The following is a 22,760-nucleotide window of genomic DNA, read 5'->3' as shown; positions in this document are numbered from 1 at the left end:
TTTGGGTTTAAAACTTTTGGCTTTATGTATATGCTTCACATGTTCCTTTACTTGCAGTCACAATCGATATGTAAACCAATCGACTGCAAAAATATATTCAACCACGAACCTACATCATTTCAGAACAGAACAAAATCTGTCTGTGAAATAAGTGATTCTACTATAAGAGCTGCCAGTTATTTTCCTTTTGATTGATATTGTACAACTATAAAATCACCTTACAAGTAACATTTAAACTTTCTGTCACTTCAAAATACAGTCTTTGAACGCTTAGCTGCGACATGAAAAATAACCGGTCCGAACAGAATGAAAAGTTCATTGAAGTTTAGATCCCAGTCACCTGCTCGCTAGAGGGATCATGGCAACGTATATTTCATTAGTGATATGGTATGCACGGAACGGGAGTGGGAAATTCCTTAGCTTTCAGACTTGCGAGAAACGCTTTGCATAAAGTGCGCCAAAATCGCATTTTCAACACAACGTCGTTAATGTGTGTAAATATGGTTAATATGGAACTCAATAAATTCGTTTTCGATGCCGAGGCTTCGTTGAAGCGGGTAATTTCTGCAATACTTCTGAACAAATTATTGTAAATGATTAATGTGACTTCATTATCTTTCTGCAAACAATTTTGTTGCAATACAGTGCACATATTCGGGACCTTTAAATAAAGTTAACTACGTACATATATTGTTTCACTTTCAGTCCCCTAATGACGTCACCACACAGCAATCACCACAATAATCATAACGTCACCGTCGGCAATATTGCCACCACCATATTATTATCATCGTCGCTTATTTTATCAACATTATTTAATACATACCTTACCATAAATAAACCTAAAATATCAAAGCATTTTTCACGAATGCTGCAAGGGTTTGCACTGATTTCAGTCCCTGGTACATTACAGTAAATAAATGCTTTAAATTTCACCGTTTCTGAAGTACAAACCGTTTCGATTTAAGCCCGCACAAACGTGACTACAGCCACAAGTTCTCTATCGAATACTGGTACGAAACTTGGCGCCTTTTACGAAATTTAAATGACAAAACAATCGTCAATACCCCCCTCCGAAACTATCAATAATAATACCCAATAGATTTGTAATTCATGCAGAGATGGTAACAATGTCAACGACCCTCATTTGATAATTTGAGAAAATTGTCAATAAAGGTTGAAGTTTACATTTAAATAGGACGGGCTGTCACTTGTCATAAAGATTAGCACTTTTCTGAAATATGACGAGCTGAAAATTCTAGACATTTTTATCAAATTACTCAGCCACTGCGCTTAATCGTGTTAAAATCATAGATTACATAAATTTGATAACGACTGTTCCAGTGTTGGTAAACCACACCGTTGATAATGGACAAGATACGGCAATATAATATAATGTTATATAATTATTGTCACAAAAATTTACACCAAGCTGCATATACATATTTGGAAAATTTCGGTATTGTTCCTTTGGGATACGTCGACTGCGGACTAACGGTGACTGCCTCATCCACAAAATCTTGACTGGCGAAATGATTATCACATCCATAAGCAAATACAGATCTGCATTCACGACATAATCACACGGTGCTGTTGATTGAAATTCGGTTATTATCTGGACGGAATATCAATGGTTTAAAATATGGACGGAAATTTCCGAGCGCCATTTATCTGTTCCTAAGAAGAATCGGTGTCTCCCTCGCTGCTGTCCCCTCCGTCGTCCTCTCTCACAAACGCTTCCTCGAAAAAATCCTTTGCCTTATCGTGGTCTCCAAGGTTCTCCCAGACAAGGCCAAGACTGTGGAGGGCGCTCAACACCAGAGGGTGCTCAGTCTTTTCTCCAAAGACCTCTCTTCCCATCGCCAGCGCTTCTTCGTAGTAAGGCAGGGCTTTCCTGAAATCCCCCGCTTCGTCGTGTGCCGAACCGGCGTTGTAGAGGGCCGAAGCGATGTCGGCGTGGCGGGTGTCCTCGCCATAGATATTGCGATACATTTGCAACGCCCGCTCCTGATACGCGATGGCCGATTGATTGTCACCCAATGCCTCCGCCACGTTTCCGATATTCCCGAGTGACGATGCGATGTCGACGTGGTCGATGTCGCCGTGAATATCCTTATAGAGTTCCAGTGCTTGTTTGTGAAATTCTATCGCCTTTTCGTAATCACCGTAGGAGTCCCAGGCATTGCCGATGTTATTCAAAGTGGACGCTATGTCCAGGTGAGCGCTTTCATCCTGGTGGCATTTCCTAAAAATTTCCAAGGCCTGCATGTGGTATTCTATCGCCTTCTCGTAGCGGTCCATAGATGCATAGTCATTTCCTAGATTACCCAGCGAGTTCGCTATGTCGGTTTTGGCGTCGTCGTCTCCGGCGAGCTGCATGTACATGTTCAGGGCCATCTCGTGGTACGACACGGCTTTGTGGTGGTCCTCTAAGGAACCCCAGCTGTTTCCAAGGTTGGTCAGGACGGCCGCGATGTCGGGATGCACTTCTTCGTCCCGGTACACTTTCTTGTAGACGTTCAGCGCAGCATCGTGGAAACCGATCGCCATAGTGTGCTCGCCCAGCGCATCCCACATATTGCCGACATTCACATTCGACAAAGCCAGGTCGGCGTTAGCGGCTTCGTCGCCGTATAGACGCTTTCTGATCCGTAGCGCCTGTTCATAGTAACTAACGGCTTTCCTGTACTCCCCCAGACAGGTGTAAGTGCTCCCTAAGTTGTTGTACGTCGTTGCTAGATCGGGATGAGTGGACTCCTCGCCATACGACAGTCTGTAGACTTCCAGAGCCTCGAGGAAGTGCTCGATAGCCTTTTCGTACTCACTTATAGAGTCAAAGGCATTGCCAAGATTATTCAAGGTCACACCAATGTCAGGGTGACTCAGGTGCCTCTTGTAGCACTCCCGCTTCATCAAAAGGGCTTGCTCGTAATAACTAATCGCAATTTCGTAATTCCCGGAAAACTCGTGAACGTTCCCCATACTGTTGAGACAAGATGCGATGCTCGGGTGAGAAGCCCCCTCTCCGTACAACATCTTGTACATGGTCATGGCCTGGCTGAGGTAACCTGTGGCTAGTTCGTTCTCGCCCATGGCGGCTTTCACGTTGCCCATGTTGCACAGAGACTCCGCTATGTGTGGATGAGGCGTCTGTGAACCGTAGTACATGTTCTTCGTGTCGAACGAATGGCTGTAGTGCTCGAAAGCACAGTTGAGATCTCCGACTGCCTCCAGGGCGATGCCGAGGTTGTGGAGGGAAGAGGCGATGTCTGGATGAGGGAGGCCTCCGTTGTAGATCTTCTTCTTCACTTCGAGCGCTTTCCTGTGGAAGTGGATGGCTTTCCTGTGGTACCCCGCGACGTTCCACGCGTTTGCGGCGTTGTTGAAGGAAGCTGCAGTCCTGAGATGGGCCGCGTTGGGCCCATAAATGTCGCGATACATATTCATGGCCAGGACGTGATAAGCAAGTGCTTTTTTGCTGCTGTCCCCAGAAGCTGCGTACACGTTTCCGATGTTAGTCATAACCGATGCGATATCCGGACTCTTTGCGTCTTCGCCATGGATCTGGTGGTACATTTTCAAAGCTTGATTTAAGTAATTCAGCGATTTTTCCTTCTCTTCCATAGCTTCGTAGGCAAGACCTATTTTATCGTACACGTAGGCAACGTCGACGCAAGCGTTCTTCTCACCGCAATCCGATTTCCAGATCATCAGGGCGTTTCCGAACCAACCGAGCGCTGGCTGCATTTTGCCGAGATTGTAGTAGCACAGACCCAGACTTGCCATCGAATTAGTGACATGGCTCGGTAGGGAGCTCTCGAAGTCTTCATCCCTTTTGGCGAGGTGAACTTTGAGAATTTTGTCGGTGTAAGACAACAGCTCCAGCAGGCCCTCCTGCGTTTTCGCGTCTTCCCCGAGCTGTTCGAGGGGAGACAGCGACGAGCCCCTCACCACCGTCGGTTTGTGGTTGTCGTTGATCTCCCTTTTCCTCCAGACGTTGGCAATGTTCTGCAGCTGGAGTGCTGGGATAGATGTCGGTGGTTCGAAAATCTTTGCTGGGCTTCTTGACTCGTCTCTGCTGTCCATGATCGTTCCGTCCGCTATGTGATTGGCCTGGAATTCTGTCGACTGTATGGTCTCCGATACAAAGTCTAAAATTGCACTGTGGTCAGACGCATCATCCTTTATTCGTCCCTCGAGTATCTTTTCAATCTTGTCGTGTTTCTGCAGTATGAAACACACGTGCAACCTGTTGCTGATGCTGTCGTCATAGAAACGCTTTCCGGAGAACATGTGGTCGTTGGCGATGCCGTCGCCGTACAGCACTGTCTCGACGAGAACTTCGCTCAGAGGTAGCATAGTGAAGTAAAATCTGAATAGAACTTCGTCGCTGATTCGATGGTTTGCCTTTGTGGTGGGCCGTTTCCCGATGTGCTTCAGATACCTTGACGACGGTCTCTTCGGGGGCTGTCTCTCCTGAAGCGACATCCTCATCTGGAGTTCAAATGCAGCGCTCGTGGCCACCCTAAGGTTGTTGGCAGCCTCATTGTCGAGGACTTTCCGGCCCTGCATCTCGTCGATGACATCCCAGGGCGTTTGCGACGACATACTGAAAAACTGCGTCAACGCTGCCATCACAGAACTCGTGAAATTGCACATGTCACTTTTGATGTCGAGCTCGTTCCTTTCGGGACCATGGCCGACGCGCCTCTTGCAAAACGTGCTCAAAACAGGGGCGGCTATTTTCTTGGCAAGATCTTTCCCGACCGTCTTCTGTTCGAATCGGATGCCTCGAGGCCCCGGCGTTGGCTGTCTCATTCCTTTCAGTCGCGGACCACCAACAATCGCCTTCAGCTTACTTTTGTAAGTTTCCACCAATGTCTGGTCTCCAGACAGGTAACTGCTGGCCAATAGGGTTTCCGCTAGACAACGCCCTCTATCAGAGTTTGAGATCTCAGCCACCAGTGTGGCCATCTCCGTCGGCGTCATGATCAACATGCTGCGGGAACCGTTTGTGTCCTTTCGCTTTGGTTTAGAATCAACAGTGGGAAAATCATAGCGAATTTCGAGCCCGCTTTCGGTCACGGAATCGTAGAACCAGTTCGATGTATTGTCCGTTGGGTCGTTCAGCGATTTTACCATCATTCGGTGAACGGGAGTTTCTCCCATGTGAATAATTTTCAGTTGCAGCAAATGGAGCAGGCTGACAGCGAATTCTTTGTTTTCCGAAGTCTCGTCCTCGCTGTCGATCAGTACGCCGATCTGCACGGGAGAGTACGGCGTTATTTCTTCCCTGGCAAGCTGCCCGAGTGCGACAACAGCGAATGAACACGGTGCATCCCCCAACGCCCGCCCGCATTCATCCAAGAGAAGACCGAGAAATCTTTTCAGCCTATCGGCAAAATTATGATAGAGGCCGCGGATCGCGTGAGCACGCTTGATGGATATTCTCTCTGCCCAGTCCGCGTTCCCGCCAGTTACTTCAGGGTCGCAGTTTCTGTCGATTTCCACCAGTTCTTTCGTACACTCCTTCCGCATTCTGTCTAGCATTGCTTTCAGGCCCTTGTCAGTCTCGTATTCACACACCATCTCGGACCCGACTTCTCCGAACAGCATCTTCAGCAGGGACGTTTCCACGTCCTTGATACGCTCGATGGAACTGTCCACCTGGGACTGGTTATTCAGCTTCTTGTTTCTGTTGAGGGCGGCGTTGTACAGCGCCGAGGCTTTCATGAAGTCTCCCCCGTCGCTCGTCAGCTTCCCTCTCTCCAGGTACACACGACCGAGTGACGTTAAGAGACGGGCCTCGCCCTCCAAGTCGTCCACATCGGCCAAGTTGTTCAGTTCCTCAGCCAGGTTTCTCTCCATATCCCACAATGGCGGTTTTCGCGTGTCTCTCTCGCCAGAACCTATTGCATGACAAAGACAAACGCGCTTGTTAGTATCATGCTTAAAACTTTCTTTGAAAGCGTATTACAGTTCATTGGATTTCACTCACAGTGACTTACATCTAATTGAAACAAATTTAGTAAATCTCAGCTCGCATTTGGTTGTACGTTGGTATCGCTTTTATATCCACTGTACAAATTTGAAAGATCCTTGACAAGTTTTTAGACAGTGCCACATAAAATGCGGGCATTGCGGGGGGGGATAGAAAGCTGTCGTTTCCACGGCGAAATTTAAAATCCCACTTGAATCTAATTTCTATATAAAGGTATATAGTATGCGCCTCGAAATGATCAAAGACTTGAAATTTGCTAAAACTTCCCTCCTTCCCTTACGAAATCAAGAATAAATATCACCACCCAGCTAAAGTTGACACTAAAAGAACAAATTACATCATATTTATCGACACCTTAAAATTCCAAGTGACCGCCATCTATGTTTTTAGCTCTCTGGGGAAAATTATATATTTGATGTTTATAGAACTGGACACACCTCAGCCTCACTCGGTTGGCCATTTTGACACGACCTGTGGCATTGTTGTGTTTCATTCCCAAATTACCACAAATATGTAACATAACTCCGATGTTACCTGATATTCCGCGTTTCTTTCTTGACTTCCACGTTGACGACCCCACGGAATTAGCACTATCGCCCCTCTTCCCGGAGTAGAACCGGAGATTCTCCGCCTCCTCCGACTGCGAAGGGTGCTTGAAACGAACAGCGCCCTCAGACTCGCTCTCGCCTTTAGCAAATCCCTGCGACTCTCGCCGGCGAACATTGGCCGACGTGGGTCTGGACTCCCGGAAAGACTCATCCAGCTGGTGCAGCGGTATTTTCATATCGTCGATGAAATCGTCCTTTATGCTAAACATCAAATTCCCGTGTCCACCGACTGAACTATTGAAAACATCCTCATCTTCCTCCTCCGCCGATTCGATGTCATCATAATCTTCGTCCATGTCATTATTGTATGCCATGACGTCATCTATTGCGTCATTGATTATGACCGCCTCCTGGGCATGCTGGAAATTTACTTGTTTTGTAGCCGCCATATAGCTGGTACTGTTGGTCCTGTGGCGAAAGAACATACAGTTCTGTCAGATTTTATACAGCAACATCAGAGTTGCCCTCTCTGATTTTTATGCATTATTTCAAACAGAAAATCATTAACAGTTATTCTTTCTGTACGCCCTAATCAAAGGAGGATAGATCGACTGGTATTGTAAATTTATTGGAAAGTGTACTGAAAGCATGCGTGCTTCAAAAATAATGCTTGCAGCCGAGCGCATTGAAAACTTCAACTTTAATGCAAAAGGTCTTATTAATTTTGTTTTACACAGCTTTTAAATAACAGGAAATATTGTATATGGACAGACAAGCGACATTTTTCGCTGGATGTAGCACACCGTTATGTATCTCCCATTTCCCGGGTTTAAATTCTAAATTCTTTCGGGAAAATAACGATTTCATCCGCAACGAGGATACTTGCAGTCATACTGGAAAATTCGTGACGTTTCCCTGTGCTTGGAATGGAAAAGCTACAATCTGCACCCATTCACACCGGTGCATGTAGCTGTACTTGATCGCTCAATGACTAATAAAAATCCGCCATCATCCCAATCCAAATACACCAAATGCAACGTCATACAAAGTGATTCGCAACGCCTTTCACCCTGCGGCAGTGTGCTTGTACTGTTTCGAAGTAAACAGTCGAACCACAGTTACAGTAAATCTCTCGTCTGTTTTCTCAAGAGCTTACTCCTTTGCCCGAGAAAGCTTCTTTCACACCACGGATCTCTGTCATAGTTTTATTTGTAACGCAAGGTGAACGTGCCAGGAGGGACAACTTACTGGTTTTGTCTGTCATATTGACACAGCAAACAGTGAGATATTTTTAGATAATTCCACTCAATTTGGGACAATTTTATCGTTTTAAGCGGTTATTCGGTAAACCATATAGACTTAGCTTCTGACGGAAAATATACCCAGATATCGATAGTCATTACGCACGGTCTCGATTTTTTGTACTTTCGATGCAATTCTGAGGATTATAATGAATAAGACAATTATGTGTTATAGTCATAATTGCTGACAACTGGCCGGTTGCAGTATTTTTTGTTTCTTCGACGCATGAAACTTTCTTCTCGTTTATATAATTACTGCAGTCCACTTTCGCAAAGAAAGACATGCGCGGTGAGTCAACACACAAGCATTGTTCGTACTCAGTTGCTCCGGACTTCGGCATTTTTGGAGCGTGTTACAGAGGAGAGTCGAGGCGGAGACGACAATCGTGACTGTCAAATCTGGAATGTCAACTATTTTCACACCGTTGTATGAAAGAAAGCTTTCCTTCACTACATGGAATTAGAGCCAATCGGCTGGTGAACAAATAAAAGTAAGCAAAACAAAAACAAAAAAATCCCCCACCAGACAAAAGCACACCGGCAGTCTTTGCTATCCGACTTTCCGTTCATTCCAACAGGATCACTCCATAACATCTGTAAAATTTTGGTTCTTTTCCGCAAATCACTTAAAAGGTGTTACATTGCCTGGACAGACCCTTGTACGGGCATAGAATAAGCATCAGTGGAGAAAAAAAAAGTGAGAGAAAAAAGTGAATCACAGTGCTTGACTTTGCATTCATATTCATTGAGTCTGTCCATGGTTGGACGAGCTGCGACCTTGCACCGTGACTGAAACTGTTAAGTCACATCTGTGTGTGTAATATTAGATATAGCGCCATTTCAAAGATTTAAAGCAAAACCTGCGTGTGATTGCCTTTTGCAGAATCCGAAAGAGAAGTGAATAGATTTACACGCAGAATGGCCAATCGGGTCGAGATCACTCAATCGCAGCTCATCACTACCGTTTTCAAAGTCAACGTTTGAGGTGGTCATGTTGAATCGAAAGTTCAATAAACTTCAAATGACAATGAAACACTTTTGCTCTGAAATTTTGAGATTATCGAGCATAATGCAGTTTCACACCGCTGAATTGTTTTACATCCGATGATTTTATTGCCTTTTTGACCCCGAAAATGGGAGATTGACTTGGACAAGCGGGCTGCGGCGTACCTGTTGTGTTGTGGGGGATCGGTGTGTTTGTATTTGTCTTGCATACCGATCGATCGTAACCTAGTGGCGGTATCAGCTCCACGGTGCTTGATGGCCCTGAGTTGGCAACGCCCTTTCATATATCATTGTACAGTTTGAAAGCCAGAACACAGTTATGGAGGTGCCGTAATTTTAAGGAAATAATGTACGACTAGCGAATTAAAGGATTTCGGTATATTCAGAGGTATTTTGTGTTTCACTGAGTACGTGGCTTTATTTTGACGACTGGCAGGGGTGTTTAAATTGCATATATGTGAATGATGCAGACTGAAGGCAAACACATGTTTAAAAAGTTCGCACTCAATATTTATCCTTTTTCTGTCAACGCGAGTCGAAGACTGCATTCAGATTTATTCTGTCAACAACAAGCAGTGCGTACAATATGTATGGATGGGGTACCAATGTACTGGTTAACTCTGAACAGAAGGTATTTACTACACAAGCAGGAATAGTGATATCAACGCCATTTATGTTTATACGGCGTATACGTGTGCAATTTCGCGCAGGTCTGGGCGAGTTCTAATTCGAAGTTTGACCTTTATCGCTGATTATATTACCATGCCCTGCCCGTCGCATTTTGATTGGTCGAGCTGAACCACGTGACTGACCACAAATACACAGTAATGGTCTGTTTACATGCCCGTGAATATGAATAATAAGATTAACAACTCAAAGTATCGTAACTTTACAGCTCAAATGTAAATCATAATCAATAACAAAATAAAATGGAGCACTTGTAGGTCAAGTTGAGATACTTTTTTCTGAAAACATCCCCAGATTTGCCAATTTTTACAGCGCGCGTGACAGTGCGTCGCGTATTGCTCAGTTTCTGGGGCCTAGTTGTCATTCGCTCCGGAAATTTTTGCAATTTTTGACGTTTTTCTCGGGTTCGCTGATAATATAATGGAAATAACAGACTCCGCTCTGACCATTAACGTTTATTTGTGGGCGCGGGCTCGAGGAAAGCCAAATTAACGGGCTCGGCAAGCCTCGCCCGTTAATTTTGGGCTTTCCTCTCGCCCTTGCCCACAAATAAACGTTAATGGTCAGCGCGTCGCCCGTTATTTCTATAATAACGCGTGGGTCATGCAGAACAAATGGCACTTACGGGCGATGGCCGGTCATATATAAATTATTCAATGTATTCATATTTTACAGCTGGTTATATGTACACATAATATGACACTGTCAATAGGGCGCTGATCGTATCAATGATTCCATGTGCTAATATTGGTACTTCGGAAGCACAAAACAATCGAATATTTTTTTTTCAAACGTGACAATCTCTGTACTTTATAGGCATTGTTTCAGAATGCTAAGTATTTAATTTGACTCTATATGAATAGTACGTTTTAACCATATGGCCAATTTAACTTTTATTTCAGTCAAGTAAACTCTGCTTGGATCATTAGCTATTCACAGCTTGTCGAATAGGGATCGGTAATTCCTTGGTACGTCGTGTAAGCTTGTTCGTCAGCGACGGAGGTACTGTACAGCGTTTCTTCCGAAAGAGAACGGCGATGCGAGACAACGATCATAATTGCATATCACCAACGATGGAGAAAGGCTGCGCGAGCATCATTGCCAAAGAATCTTCGACTGTGTTACCAGTATTTCTGTATACAGTTCACGGGACCGATTACGTGCGTGGAACAGGCGGTAGGGTTATGTTTGCCAGTAATTAATGAAGTGACAGGGCAGAAGATCTCTTTGAGTCTTCGGACGACAAAAGGTGGATGAACATAATGGGTAAATGACCTGAGCATGCCTGTACATGCTCAATAGGCCGCAACTCTCTCTCTGACGACACAATGTGTAATTTGTGTCTCATTTCATCAGGACGGTCCAAGCTATACTGTGCACACAGGAATCATGGCGCAGTTTTTTTGCCGCTAAAAGAGGACTGGACAAACAGTAAAATGAGATTACGAAACCCCCTTCCGAACAGCAGCACACATCGAAATGTTTTCTTCGTTGACGAAAGCCGCAGCGGCTTTAAAGCGCTTTACATACGTTCTCAAATAAAATTGAAATACCGACGAATTAACGAGAAAGTAACCCGGGTATTATACCTCGGGCAGTGCTTCAGGCGTAGGTAGAAGATACAGCTTACGATAAAATGGCGCTAGCAGTGTGTCTGTCGTCAACTATTTACAGTCATCAAACAGAGCGATTTTAGGTCGCTCATTCCTTCTGTTGATGTTTCACTCTTACGAATGAAGGAATCAAAAAACGGTAAAATATAATGTTATCTGTGGTCGATCAACAGGTGTCAAAAACCACTACCGAAGTTCTCTAGATTCTACGATTGAGGTATCCATTTTTCTGGACTCCCAAAATGTTTTATTTATTTTTCCCGCAATATTCGCTTGTTCTTGTCGGTTAAGTTCTCAAAAATTCGGACCGTTTATGCTAGATAGACGTTAGAGGAAAGAAAGGGAGTAAGCCAAGCGACTGTAGCGGCCGAAATCATCACAAAGCCCTCGAATAAGGTCCAAAGTTTATCCGTGTCACAACGTATGTTATTATTATCCCATGTCTCACAAACAAACATGTACGGCAAGAATGTCACGGTATATCTGTATCCATCACAGTTGCCTTGGCCAAAAGTTGAAATATAAGAGCGATTTTAAAGTCCCACAATTCAGTGCGGAAGTGAAAGCTCCGTTAGGCATTCAGTGATTTTCGCTTATATGTCTTTCAATATTCGAAAGTAAATGGACACCGAATTCTGAGGTTGGATTGGAGCATTACGTCATAATGGTACAGTCTTATAGCGAATCATTGTTTGAAATGCGAATGATGTATTGGCATATATTTGAAACACACGGGTAAACGGCCGGGAAATGTTGATACTTTACCTATATTCCGTTTGGGCATTATTTATGTTATGTACCAAAGAGCGCGTTGCTATGGACAATGGCAGAAATTTTTGAAAAAAATCTCAGACAGAATAAGAGACAGCCTCGGTGACTTTACACAAATATACCACAAATTGGCGTGTATCCAAAATTTGCGGGTTTCATACTTCATTGTAATGTCAACAATATTGGGTTTGGTCTTAAACGCTCAAGGCTGTCGTTTCGGGTTAAAAGGGGCTTGCTTGGGGCACCTGAACATTCGGAAAGTAAGCTGTGCTAATCCTACCAACCCGAACGAGAAGTTTTGGCTACCGTTCCTCCGCAGGGAGAGTATGAGTGCCTTTATATGCGGAGGTTAATCCAAGCTCAGGGATAAGCTTTGAGTTGATCGCATCGGTTAGAAGCTGGTTTTAAAGTGTACACAGCAGCGGGTTCACGACCTGTACGTCGCACAGTGGCACGGATAGACGACATTATTCGCATACAAATCAACACTTGACAGAATAAGATATTCGAATGCAAAGCAAACATTGTCCAGCCATTTTAGCTTTACTTAAACAACCAACAAAAACTAGATGTCGGTAGGTAAATTGAAAGTATTAAGTTATAGCCTGGACACAGACAGACGAACTTCAAAGTTCCCCGCGATTTAGTCTCTGTTTCCACTGTTCGATGGCAGGGCACATCAAAAAACTTGGGTAGATAAAACGTTTTCGACAAAAATGTTTCAGGCGAACTTTGTAATTCGGGCAATGCTTGCTCTAAAATTTCCTGAATGACGATCCAAAGTGATCGCATTTCGTCAGAGGATCTTGTGGAGAGGAGATAAACTACTGCGCTCTACGATAAGTCGCATGGTCTGCAGTTCGTCTGTCGTGACCATGCCCGCATGTTGCCCTAAGCATGCACTCTCAAGTACGGATGGAGCGGCAGCAACCCGTTTATGCTCGTAAAAGCGGTGAAGGCGATCACGAATCACTTCTGCAATGGTTTCCTTTTGTCTGTCGTAATCTGCCGCTTTGTCACGCAACAGCAATAAAAATGCGCGGACACAAAGTTTAATTAAACGCCAGCGAACGAAGACTCCCTCGCTTTTATTTTCTGAAGTAAACCTGCTGCCGTCACCGACACGCATCTGTAACCCTCGGTGTTGATATAGATACGTATATGGAAAAAGGGAGTTTTGTCTCTGGAATAATTGCCACCGTCGGTGTACCCTGTACAACCATAGAATTGGTATCGCAGATGGTTAAAGCACCTCTAATAAATTTACCTTTCAAATTTCGGCGTCACAACGGACGTTCTTGTACTAGTAAGTATCATCCTGATACACGAATATTTTAGAACCGACAATGCAACTGCCCAATAAAATCACTTTGTTTTTTCTTATGTTACCGGAACCTCGACGTTTGTGATCGAACGGAGAGTGGTGATCAAATCGTTGGGGAAAACTGTTGTGGATTCTTTACCTGATAGCGGAAAACCCATGGCACGGCAACTAGCGGCCAACATTACACGGCCAGCAAGGTTACACATGCAGGCGGCCAACGCAATGTTTCGCTGTGTTTAGCTCGGGTTGTTGGCAACCGACTTCAGTTTACCGAGTTAAAGTAATTGCCGCATGTGCAGCCTTCGATACGGCGGAATTGCTTATCCATATACCTCATTGTTTGCCAGCGGATACTGGCTACCGTTCGATATAGCTATTTCGGATGTGTGTGGATCTAGGTCACGCAAGCTACAGCCTGGGTATATTTGCCATTCCTCCCGTTTGACGCAAATTTGACACCACACCCCCTCCCTACCAAGCAGTCGGAATGGATGGACAACAGTCTTTTGAAACTCACCTTCGCAGGTAAAAAGACTCCCAGACGGGATTCGATCTTCAACTGGGACGACAGGGCTACTTTTTTAAGTCCACGGACGAACAGGTAAAGGTGCGCGACTCGGTCTCCAGCGTTCTATTTACATGACTCGTGGTTGCTAATGGCCAGTGTCCAGCTTGAATGAACCTACTCGTCCCTTCGGCGCAGGTGAGGAGGTCAAAGTGCAGAGCAACCGACAAAAGGATATGCAAATAGGAGAAAACAACTTCAGTGCCGTGCAGTGCACTGATTTTCTACGCCCCTCTCAAGGAGAACAACTGTCGTCATGGCAACGTGACGCCAAAGGTCAATCTGAGGGGCAAGGAGACAACAGACACAGGGCAACTTAATTCGCCTTCAATCCGTGCATGCAGAAAAGTTTATGAGAGTTTGTTCAGAGCAGACACTGCCGTCAACAGCCATATTATTATTCGCCTAACTTCCCTGAAGACGCTTCTATATAAAGCATGAGTGTAAGTGCTTGTTGCTCGGCCATGTGGACAATGTATACACGTACGTAGTTGCCTTGGATGACAAGACATGAATCGAGGGCGTCCTACAGCGGACAGGAACCACATATGAAATGAAATTAGACGGGATGAAATTGGTTAATTAGAGCGAAACTAATTAGATGACAATTAATATAATAAAGAAATGTGCTGATGAGTAATATTTTATTATGTGTCGCAAAATATTTTTTATTATCTTTCCAATTTTCTGCACTGTTTACTCAAAAGTGCATCTATTATATTATATCCAGGAACGTTTGTACTGAAATGAAGAATTTTTAGGGGCGGAAGTACTAACTGTTTAGCAAAAGTGGGAGTGTTCGATTGGACCAAGGCTTGGATTGGACCAAAGATCAGGTTTTTCTCGAGGGTCTATGATCAGTCCTGATGATTGGACATGGATGATGAAATGGAGAGCGCCCTCGGCGGTTAGAGAAGCAAGATTTTCTTTTGAGGATGCGTGTTTATTTTTTTTTCGAAATTTCCTGTTCCACCATCATCCAAGTCAAGTGTCTTTACCCCTCATAGTGCATTTTGAATAAACTGACAAATAGCATAACATATACCATCTCATCAAGGCCCATATATTCATAGTTTTAAATCATGGGTTTTACGTTACTCAACACTGAACACTCCATTCACCTGAGCTGTAACCTGCACCGTAGACGTCTATACCTTCACCTATATTTCGACAAACGTAATTGTTTACACGGCGCTTCAGTACGAATATGTTTGCAGCCGAACACGTTTCAAAACGCTACCATACAAAATCGACTGAATGTAAATTCTAAATGAGCACATTTGCTACCCCTATACAGTAGGGCCTACAAGAGGTAACAAGCAGTACATTTCATCAATTTCGCAAAATCATCACCAACTATACTTTGAGGGCTGATACACCGATTTTAATTCTTCACCTTGACCTAAAATTTGGAGGGGAAAGTAGAGCTGTTCGTAACTGGCCTCCCACTGGCATATACGGAAAATGTGCCCTCCCATTGAATTTTGATGCCCACTGTCCTCGAGTATCCATGGTCTGCCCGATCCCCACTCCCCACAACAATTCAAGCTCCCCACTGCCCTCTCTCCACTACTGAAATTCCCCAATTGTCAAAGATGTCAACTAGGCGATCCAGATCAACGCAAAGATGTGCAAGCAATTATACATTTTGTACCTTACAACAGTGCTCCTCTATAAGCAGTATAAGTTAGGCAAGTAATTTGTTCCCCCAAGTTCTATCAACCACGGCATTCCCCTTCCTCTACGTGTTTTCCGGTACCCACTGTCAAAAATGTTCTACCCGCCCACTGAAAAAAAGAAACTTTCTTCCCCGCCCATAGTAAATATATATTTTTTCTCTCTGCCCGCTAATTAGTTTTCAAATTTGCCCGCCCGCTGAAAAACTGCGCACGAACACTTTTTGTGCTCGAATACCTCAGTTGGCGGCACCTGAACAAGTCACCATGTTGCAGTATAAGTTCTATTAGTGCAAGATGTGGGGTATAATGATATTCAAATATGCAGATTACATTAATGAGCATTGTTTCGGTATTAAAATTCTATGCTAATGACCCTTAATCAATGTGGAATATTCATGTACCTCGGATCTTGCATTGTATATATAAGTTACAGGCAAATTTCAACATTACTACACTATATCGTACAAGTTCCATCCCGTCGTCCCTGTGTGTTCGTCTTTATAAGCATGTGACCTAAAATGTAGCGATAGCGATATTAAAGAAAAAAGATAGGGTCACCATGTTCAATTTTCTAAATTTTCATACTCACGTAATAAAATAATACAAGTAAAACTTTGAACAGTAAAGACTAAATGAAAACGCGTGACTAAATGGAATTATTTATTTCTTAACCAAATTTGCCATTATTACACCCAAAATTTCAGAGATTAAAACATTTATTTGATGGAATATTTTAACCTTCCAGGATTGTCAATTTCGAGTAGCATTTAATTCATATATGTCTTGTACTTTTGAAACACATTTTTGGTGGGTCACTGTACTCAGTTTTTTACAATATGGCAATTAGCCAGAATTAACAATTTGCATACTCTCTCATGATCGTCATTTTGTGTGCTCTTCGGCAGGAGCAATTGACCAGCCAGAGTTGGATTCACTCAAGTTGGCTTAGACTGATAAATCCAAAAAGTTCACTTGATGCGTTTAAAAATGAATCAATTTAAGAACTTGCCTTAGAAATATGACTTTACAAAATACTAATAACAGGTAATGCGCACATCCTTTACAAATATGCGTGCTTGTCATAGTTTGGGGGGGACTTGAAAAATTTTGATCATGTAGAGGGGGGCATTTGAAATTTTTTTAGGGTATTGAGGGGGGATCTGAAAAAAAAAAATTCAATCGCAATTCCTCCAGCCCCCTAATCATTATTTGTGAACGCAGCCTAACATTTATGTGACAGTTTTACGGGAATTCGATTCAACGGCCGAATGAAACTTGAAGAATGACATTACAGCAGGGTCTATATTATCGCAAGATGAGAACTTTGTCCGTTTTAGGAAAAAAATAATCAGCAGGGAATAAAATCTCGCGTACAATCAGTAATGACACATCCAGTATTCATTGTCTTAAAAAGCACTCCAGTGCGTCACATTTTCTGCTAGGTCGGCGTTTTCTATGACCTTTCTTGATATTGCTATTGATATTGAGTTTATTTAAACACAGGGCCTCTGTCCATTGTACAGAGTATTTACAGAGAATATACTTGTAAGCGATGGTCAGTGAAGTTATAAGCTGCACATAAGCAAAGAAAAAGTACACTCAACAGCGACATACGGAGAAAAGAGAATGTGCAGTTTAACAAGAGAGTATTGCAGTGGTACTATTAATGTAATGAAATCACGTTCCGCTCAGGTCGGGAACATATCATCTCGCCGTTTAAAAGCTGACCATAAGGCTACGTTCACGTAAAATGGTTGGGGGTGGAGGAATTCAGGGGGATTCGAAAATTTTTGGGGTAGTAGAGGGGGGACTTGAAAATTTTGCTCTACCTGTAGGGGGGACTTGAAAATTTTTTTGGTTCCCTTTTATGTTTTACATTTTCCAATTCCAAGTTTTTGTAGGTAATTCAATGAAAAATGAATACTATTTTTATGTCATCCAATTGTTTAATGTTAGTAACAATTTAAAAAATCTAGAACCATTTTGCCATATTTCATTTCTTTTATTTTGAAAAAATCTCAACGTGTGATTTGTTGTAAAAAAACAAACTTGAGCCTTGTAACAGGGTAGAAGCTGCAACTGCTGATGATTTTTGCAATATTTCTATGTAATATATCAACTACAGTTTCTTGCTGTCTCCTTACAGCATGCTCAAACACACGATCTATTCAGTTTGTCGAAAAATCCTGTATATATAAATATGTATTAGGTGATAATTTAATTAGAGTCCAGACTGACAGTCAGTTGTCAGTGATACAAATGCATGGTACAAAAACACAGGCTTTGATAGCAAGCTGAATACTGGACAGTTCAACATGCTTTAGGGAGTAGAACAAGAACACAGTTGTATAAACTGAACAAAAATATTGCCAAGATTATCAAAGTTAATACAGCTACTCCCTACGGGCAGTGTCACTATCAGGTACAGCCCTGCTACTGCAGTGTCACTGTCACTGCATACCTGAGCAGTGACGGATATAGCTCTGACCCTGATGTACATGGTAGTTGAAGAAAGAGATTGGGTCAAATGACACGAGCGGAACGGTGCAATGCGTGTTTATTTTTTCTGTGGATACATCCTTTACAAATATGCGGACTTGTGATAGTTTGGGGGACTTGAACAATTTTGATCATATAGAGGGGTGTATTTGACATTTTTTAGGGTATTGAGGGGGGATCTGAAAAAAACATTGGATTTCAATCGCGATTCCGCCAGCGCCCTCTAATTATTATTTGTGAACGCAGCCTAAATACTTAGAAAATTGGCAACTTATGTGTGTACGCGTTTTGAGATGATAAAATAAATTTATCATTTGATGGATTTAATTTGAGAGACCTGGGTATGTACTCTAATATATTCATAAAGTGGACAGATAATTACAAAATGGAATTCATTTCCGACAGCTCGAATATCGTTTATATTTTTATAATACATAGTAGTATTTATTTATTATTGTGACCTGCAACTCTCAAGTTGCCCAGCCCGATAGACTTATAAGTCACCATTTACATCTTAACAAGTACAATAACAGAAAGTGAGGAATTGATAGATAATCTATACAAGTGAACCATATCAAAATTAAACATACAAAATCTCACTCCTTCTATAAAACGCCTTTTCAACAAAATTTGCAAGCTGTCTTACTGGACCAGAAAAAAAGATATTCCAGCTTCTCTTCATTTTGCATCCCTTGAATAGTCGTCAATATTTGACCAAGATGTTGTTGACGTATTTCATCATATTGGTGACAATCAAAGACAAAATGACTTTCATCCTCAATAGCATTCATGTTACAAAATCTACAAAGTCGATCATTTAGTGGTTCACGTCTAAATCTACCTGTTTCAATACGAAGTGGTATAGGATACCCATACGCAACTGAACAATTAAAGACCGTTGATTTCCTGACCTTTCCTGATACGGGATCTTGAAATGCCGTCCTGTTTCAAGTTCAACATTGAGTTTGTGGCAAGAACACAGGGAAAAATCGACAGCACAAATATATACCTCTGATTCAGAATATACCAGTATCTTTCAGGTTCAAGTAAAGAATTAAATTTAAAACATACAGTGTTACTATAATTTTGATGAGTATGTGATCTCTTGATGCCATTCTTGTCTATAACAATCCCTGATCCTCTAAGTACATATACTCAAGAAAATATCTGGATTTCCAACTTGTTTTTCAATCCAGCCAATACCAAAATCATATGTATGGAATGAATTTTTAATTTGAGCTGCCAATGTTTCTCTACCGGCATCATCTATGCTTTCTCTTCTCCGTATAGTTGAAAATTTCATCACGACGACCCAAGGACATTGTTACCCCTGTGTCCGGCGAGGAAATTAATTTTTCTCTCCATTGTAAGCTGCAATTATGGGAATTGTCTTGCGGCTCCCATTCACACAATTAAGTATTCTGATTGAATGTCAGAAATCACATTTTGTAACAATATAAAACATGGTGTCAACGATATAAGCAGTTTACCTCTGTGCGGATTTTATTGCAGTCCCTTTTAATAAATTATTCAATCTAAAAGTCAACCAATTATGTGAATCAAGGCAGTGTTCCACAAAGGAGGCAGAAAACACTGAAATTGCCACCATTGCCAACAGGCTTCACATTTGGACTTTGAAACTGTCGTTGGTGGTCCGGGTACCACCATGACCTCCCATCGATTTTTATCCAACATTATGCAGTACAAGGCCTTTGTATTTAAGGTTTTTGGAAGTGTCGCCCAGGATTTTGCGTTGGATCTACATACGGTTGAAAACTCAAAGTAGAGACCATCTAAGATCGAAGTCAAATTAAGGGAGCTATATTCTTACCAACTCTGATCCCATAAGGAACTGTACGAGTGACACGGTTGTAAATTGTTTAGAATTATTCGAATTTCATCGTTACTATTTTTGTGAGGCCGAGATGTGAGCCGGTACAATGACCTACAGAGGAACCAGTGCCCCACTGAGCGAGCATGAATTCTTGAAATGAAATTTTAACCCAAATATTCTTTCCATCTTCAACAGCTCGTGGGATACTTTTCCACAAATGTTATACTTACGTTATTTGACATAGTACGGGTTCCAAGGTTACGGAGACAATGTTACAAGGATTTCGACGGACAACAATCGTGGGTTCGTGCGAAGCGGGGTCAGTGTTCGAACGACCAAGAGTTGACATTCCAAATAAACAAAATAACTTCGAACAAGAAAGCAGCGATTGTAATAATTTCACAACAATACACAATGCGTAATCGATGCATGGAGGAGAGCGTTATGCTAAAAAACCACCGTTTGTCCGTTGTTCTTCTAGCAGCTCAGAGAACCCGGACAAAGCATGCAACGAATTCGTCAGCTGATGCATCCTTTATCGTGACGTCACGTGCAATTTTAGATTCAAAATGTCGTTTTACAGACAACACTGAATTTATTTGTAAAAAAGCAGAGCCACGCTTATTCCTCCTTAGGAAACTGAGAGGCTTTAATGTCAGCAAGAATACTTCAGTTAATGTGTACTGTTTCCTCGTTGAGAGCATTTTAACGTTTAATATTGTCTCATGGTACGGGAACCTCTCAAAAAAGATTTACACAAGTCGTCAGTCTGGCAGGAAAGATTGTGGATATTACCAATCTTTGAAGAGGAAAGCCATTCAGATTCATGATCAAACACATACACTCAGCACAGTATTCAAAATCCTCCCGTCAGGTCGACTACGTTGAATTAACACCGCTTTCTTGTCAGCACTACTTCTTATGAAAGGTTTGCTCTACAATTCATGGAAAAAGAAAAGTTAAAGAACAAAATAAAAATTGCCATTCCACTTTTCTGACCAAGTAACGACATTCACGATACATTTTACTGGGTCCATACTATACAATCAAATGTTTTCAAGAGTTCAAAACGTTACACTGACTTCGCACTTTGCGAAATTTAACGTAGCTATGTCAGGCCAAAAAAAATAAATTGTGCTGTTCCGATAACATGGTTTTCAAAAATATGGTAGGTAGGTTGGCAGGAATTTTTTTCCAAAATATTTTTATTTTTAAATATGCATTTTAGGGGTTCAGGGCGGTCAAACACTGGCCACATTTCCAGAAAAAACGTATCATACATATAAATGGAAAAAACAAAAGACATCTTCGTTCAAGCAAACATCAAATGCCATATAACGAACGCGTGATTTTACGGTTTTTTTCTTTTTTTTTTTTACTTCCGTGTTTACGTAGCTCTAAAAAGTTAAGGATCGGCAAGTAAAAATAGGGTAGGTCGGGTTATCGAAACAGCACAATTTTTTTCGTTCGGTCTAATAAAGGGATACAGTCGTCGGAACTGAGGGAGTTAAAAGGTCGTATGGGACCCATGCGACCAATGTAAACACTTTATCCAAGGTACAATGGTGATTGATGACAGTTAAAACATGTCTGTCATAATCTACATCGTATAACTTAAATGTTGCAGCTATGATGATGAGGTGCATCTAGATAGCATACACTAAATAATATTGTTTGTAAACAAGAAACTCGCACAGGCGCAGTTCCGACGACTGTTTCCTTTTAATACACCTTCGGATATGTGTGCAATTTTCAAACAGCTCAGGTTATCCACTGTTTTACGGAGAAAAATATTGCTTTGACACATATTTCGTCTTTCATACACAAGCATACCGCGACGTGTTCAGTCATGAATAGGCAACCATTACAATGATAATAGAAGATGATCCCAGGGTAAACATCAAATTGTTTTAATCCTTTCAATGGCAATCATAGAATACATGAAGAAAAACGTAGTAGTGGCCTCGGTACTTCTTTATGAAAAGGCGTTAATGATTCGGCGGATTGCCGGAAAATACCGATTACTAGCTGAGTTTTTTTTCATCAATATTAACGTTTTTGTTTTACGAAATGCTTGATGATGTTTTCGGCTATGCTTTCGTAACAGGGTTCCATAATCTGTGAACAAAAATGTAAGGGAAAAATGTAAGGGATAAATGGAATTTTCCGACAATGCTAAAAGTTTATCTTATACCAGAATGTAACTGTCTGAAACAGGCAAGACTTTGATATCAGCACACGAATACAACTTATTTCCTCGATTATTTTCTCGTTTGTTATCGATAGCTACATTTGTCGTAGTTGTCTTCGTCTATTTGCCTTTCAGTTTGATTCATGTCAAACTCTCACTGTAGGGAGTATATTTTTTTCTCAGACAGACACATTTGCACTAGCTGCGTTTGCAATACAACAAATAAAGAGAGCTTAAAAAACTCTTTCAAGCTCTTTTCCCAGGAACTATGGCGCATATTGTTTTACTAGAGCAGCAAAGTACCTTTTAATTCATGGTGATCGTTTTCTCTAAACAATTCTATCGTGCGTAAGTGTATCTCTTGCAGTGATGTCTTTGCTGAATTTTCTCCAACCTGTCACGAATTCTCCGATGTGACCTAATTCTTTTTTTTTGTGTAAGCAAACTCGAAGACAGTCTTTCTCGCGTATTTTGAAAATTTCTGCAATTACCAATGCAGCAAGCCTATGCCCTTCTTGTTGACTGGTATCTGTAGCCTACACTTTTCCATTTCTTAGTCTCTCGCGTAGACTTCCAGTTGCATCCTATCCATTATGCACATCTTTAATATCACGTTACGTTTCCTATTTCACAGCGCATAGTTGTGAAGTAGCCTCGCCCAATTAAAAGACTTATGACGGAAGTTCAATTTCCATGACCACATGCTCCCCCCCCCCCCCCCAACGATCGTAGTGAAACCTAA

The 22,760-nt window shown here is 42.1% G+C and overlaps 1 protein-coding gene across 1 annotated transcript; it reads right to left on the bottom strand.

Moving 5' to 3' along the window:
- Nucleotides 1–13,928, bottom strand: LOC139131481 (uncharacterized). The gene is made up of 3 exons (XM_070697541.1): nt 13,768–13,928; nt 6,536–7,017; nt 1–5,909 (listed from the first exon to the last, which is right to left on the bottom strand). Exons 2-3 carry the CDS (start codon nt 6,996–6,998, stop codon nt 1,678–1,680), a joined length of 4,695 nt encoding a protein of 1,564 aa, XP_070553642.1. The 5' UTR covers nt 6,999–7,017; nt 13,768–13,928; the 3' UTR covers nt 1–1,677.
- Nucleotides 13,929–22,760: the final 8,832 nt, after the last annotated feature.

Source organism: Ptychodera flava, chromosome 4, assembly GCF_041260155.1.
Source record: "Ptychodera flava strain L36383 chromosome 4, AS_Pfla_20210202, whole genome shotgun sequence".
NCBI classification, from domain to species: domain Eukaryota; kingdom Metazoa; phylum Hemichordata; class Enteropneusta; family Ptychoderidae; genus Ptychodera; species Ptychodera flava.
Note: the sequence above shows the minus strand (reverse complement) of the source record. Positions and strands in the feature narration are given on the sequence as shown.

Coding starts and splice junctions, on each gene's coding strand:
- LOC139131481 (XM_070697541.1), bottom strand. CDS start 6,998: ATGGCGGCTACAAAACAAGTAAATTTCCAGCATGCCCAGGAGGCGGTC. Junction 5,910..6,535: donor AAAGAAACGCGGAATATCAG/GTAACATCGGAG, acceptor GTCATGCAATAG/GTTCTGGCGAGAGAGACACG.